The 1785-nt window shown below is 44.3% G+C and overlaps 1 protein-coding gene across 1 annotated transcript; it reads right to left on the minus strand.

Annotated features, from left to right (window-relative positions):
- Positions 1–79: 79 nt before the first annotated feature.
- Positions 80–1383, minus strand: LOC104943901 (polyglutamine-binding protein 1; the record flags this gene model as incomplete). The annotated part of the gene is made up of 3 exons (XM_010769369.1): positions 80–430; positions 1060–1117; positions 1201–1383. Coding segments are annotated over 3 exons (392 nt in total), but the record flags the coding sequence as incomplete, so codon positions are not given.
- Between the last annotated feature and the right edge of the window lie 402 nt (positions 1384–1785).

Below are 1785 nucleotides of genomic sequence, written 5' to 3' on the forward strand. Positions count from 1 at the left end.
TAAAGCAATTTTGTAATAAAACAGTGTCGAGAACTTTCTTTGTACAGATGTTATTACAAGATGTATCACCAAACCAAAATAAAAGTCACAGTAATGTTTATTAGCAAATGAAGGGGCACTGTCACACAGGTCATATAAAACACATATTTACAAATGTTCTAACACGAGCGTCGATGCACTTTAACTCCAGACACAGGTTTAAGAATGAAAACTAAACGTCAGTCTAACGGCCAAAGGAAGACAAACTGTACACTGTAGATCTGTGCGTTGTTTCTCTGGTTACTCTTTGGGGATTTGGTTAGCTGCGTTAGCTCGTAGCACGGCCCCTGGACTCGGGTACGGCCGCTGCTGGAACAAAGGCCCCGCCGCCGTGGTGTCGGCCCCCGTCTTCGCCTCATTACGCTTCGGCAGGCCAGTCGACCAATTCCCCCTGTAGAGAAAAATGCTTGTTTAAATTAAAGGTCCCTATTATACTGTTTTTCATCAATACATTACAGGTCTCAGATATATACAGAACATGTCTCTGATTGGCTGAAACACCAAACAGATCATTGCAGCATTACCCATAATCCCCTCTGTTTCAGCCCTGTTTCCCTGTCTGTTACTTAAGATGAAAATAAGGAGCCCCTCCCCACGCCCCTCTGAGAGAGATTTGGTTCAAAAGAACTCAATGGTGCTCTAGAGGAGATTCAGGTGATATAAGGGGGGGGTGTTACCTTGGTTGGCTCCTGCCCCCCCTCCCTATGAGCCCAGTGGCCGTCTGCGAGACACAGCTTTTTCTTAGACTCTGGAGAAGCTTGGTGAAAATAATTCATTTTGGCCCTGGAGACTATTTATAAGCAAAAGCGTGTGGCAGTAGAGTTTGAATCAAGATGACGTTTACCAGGCAGGAAGGGTTTAATGGAAAGACGTATTAAATAGCATTGTGGGAATAGTAAAGTTTTTGGAGCCTGAAAGTCACAATATTCCTCTAATGCTTTTACTGTGTGCCATCTGTCTCTACCAATTACATGGAAGTGGCAGTCATTTTGTGGAGTGCTTGTTGTAAATATACTGTACCTCGGGGCATCAGAGTAAGCACTGGGATCCATGGGGTCCATCTCATCTTCTTTTCTCCCTGGAGGACAGCGAGTATGTTAGATCCATGTACGTAAGAAACATCACTTTGAAAATGTTTGTTTTATGATAAAGATGCTTTACCTCTTTTGTTCTTGCTGTACGGAGCGATTTCCTCCCTCCTGGGCTTCCTCCGGTCTCTCTCCCTCACCTCCTCCCTCTCTCGGTCTCGGTCTCTCTCTCGTTCCCTCTCCCGCTCTTTCTCTCTCTCCCGCTCTCTCTCTATCTTCTCAAACGGCCTCTCCACTCTCTCCTCCACCACCTCGGCTGAACCACAGAAACACAATAAAGGCAAATGTCAGAAAATAAACCAAAAACAAAATGCACTCTGGGATTATTTGCCAAAAGTGATTAATGATAGCAAGGATGTTAATAATGTTATTAGTTTATACAAAATATATATCATTTATTAAATAGACGTTGGCATATATTTATAGGGCAAGATATCCAGCAGCAGTATATAAAGTTATTCAAAGTAGCTTCAAAATCCTAAAAGTAACCCGGTAAATCAATATATAAACGACGGCCATTACGCATAAAGAGTACTTTTACTTTTGGTACTTTACATGGACGCGGGAAAGGGGGGTGCTGAGGGGGCTGCAGCACCCCCATCTGCGAGGCTCCACTAGCCCCCCCAGCGCGTCACAGTTTCTCCACTGCGAGGCTCTG

This window comes from Notothenia coriiceps, unplaced genomic scaffold, assembly GCF_000735185.1.
Source record: "Notothenia coriiceps isolate Sejong01 unplaced genomic scaffold, NC01 NC01_scaffold00007132, whole genome shotgun sequence".
Taxonomy (NCBI): Eukaryota; Metazoa; Chordata; class Actinopteri; order Perciformes; family Nototheniidae; genus Notothenia; species Notothenia coriiceps.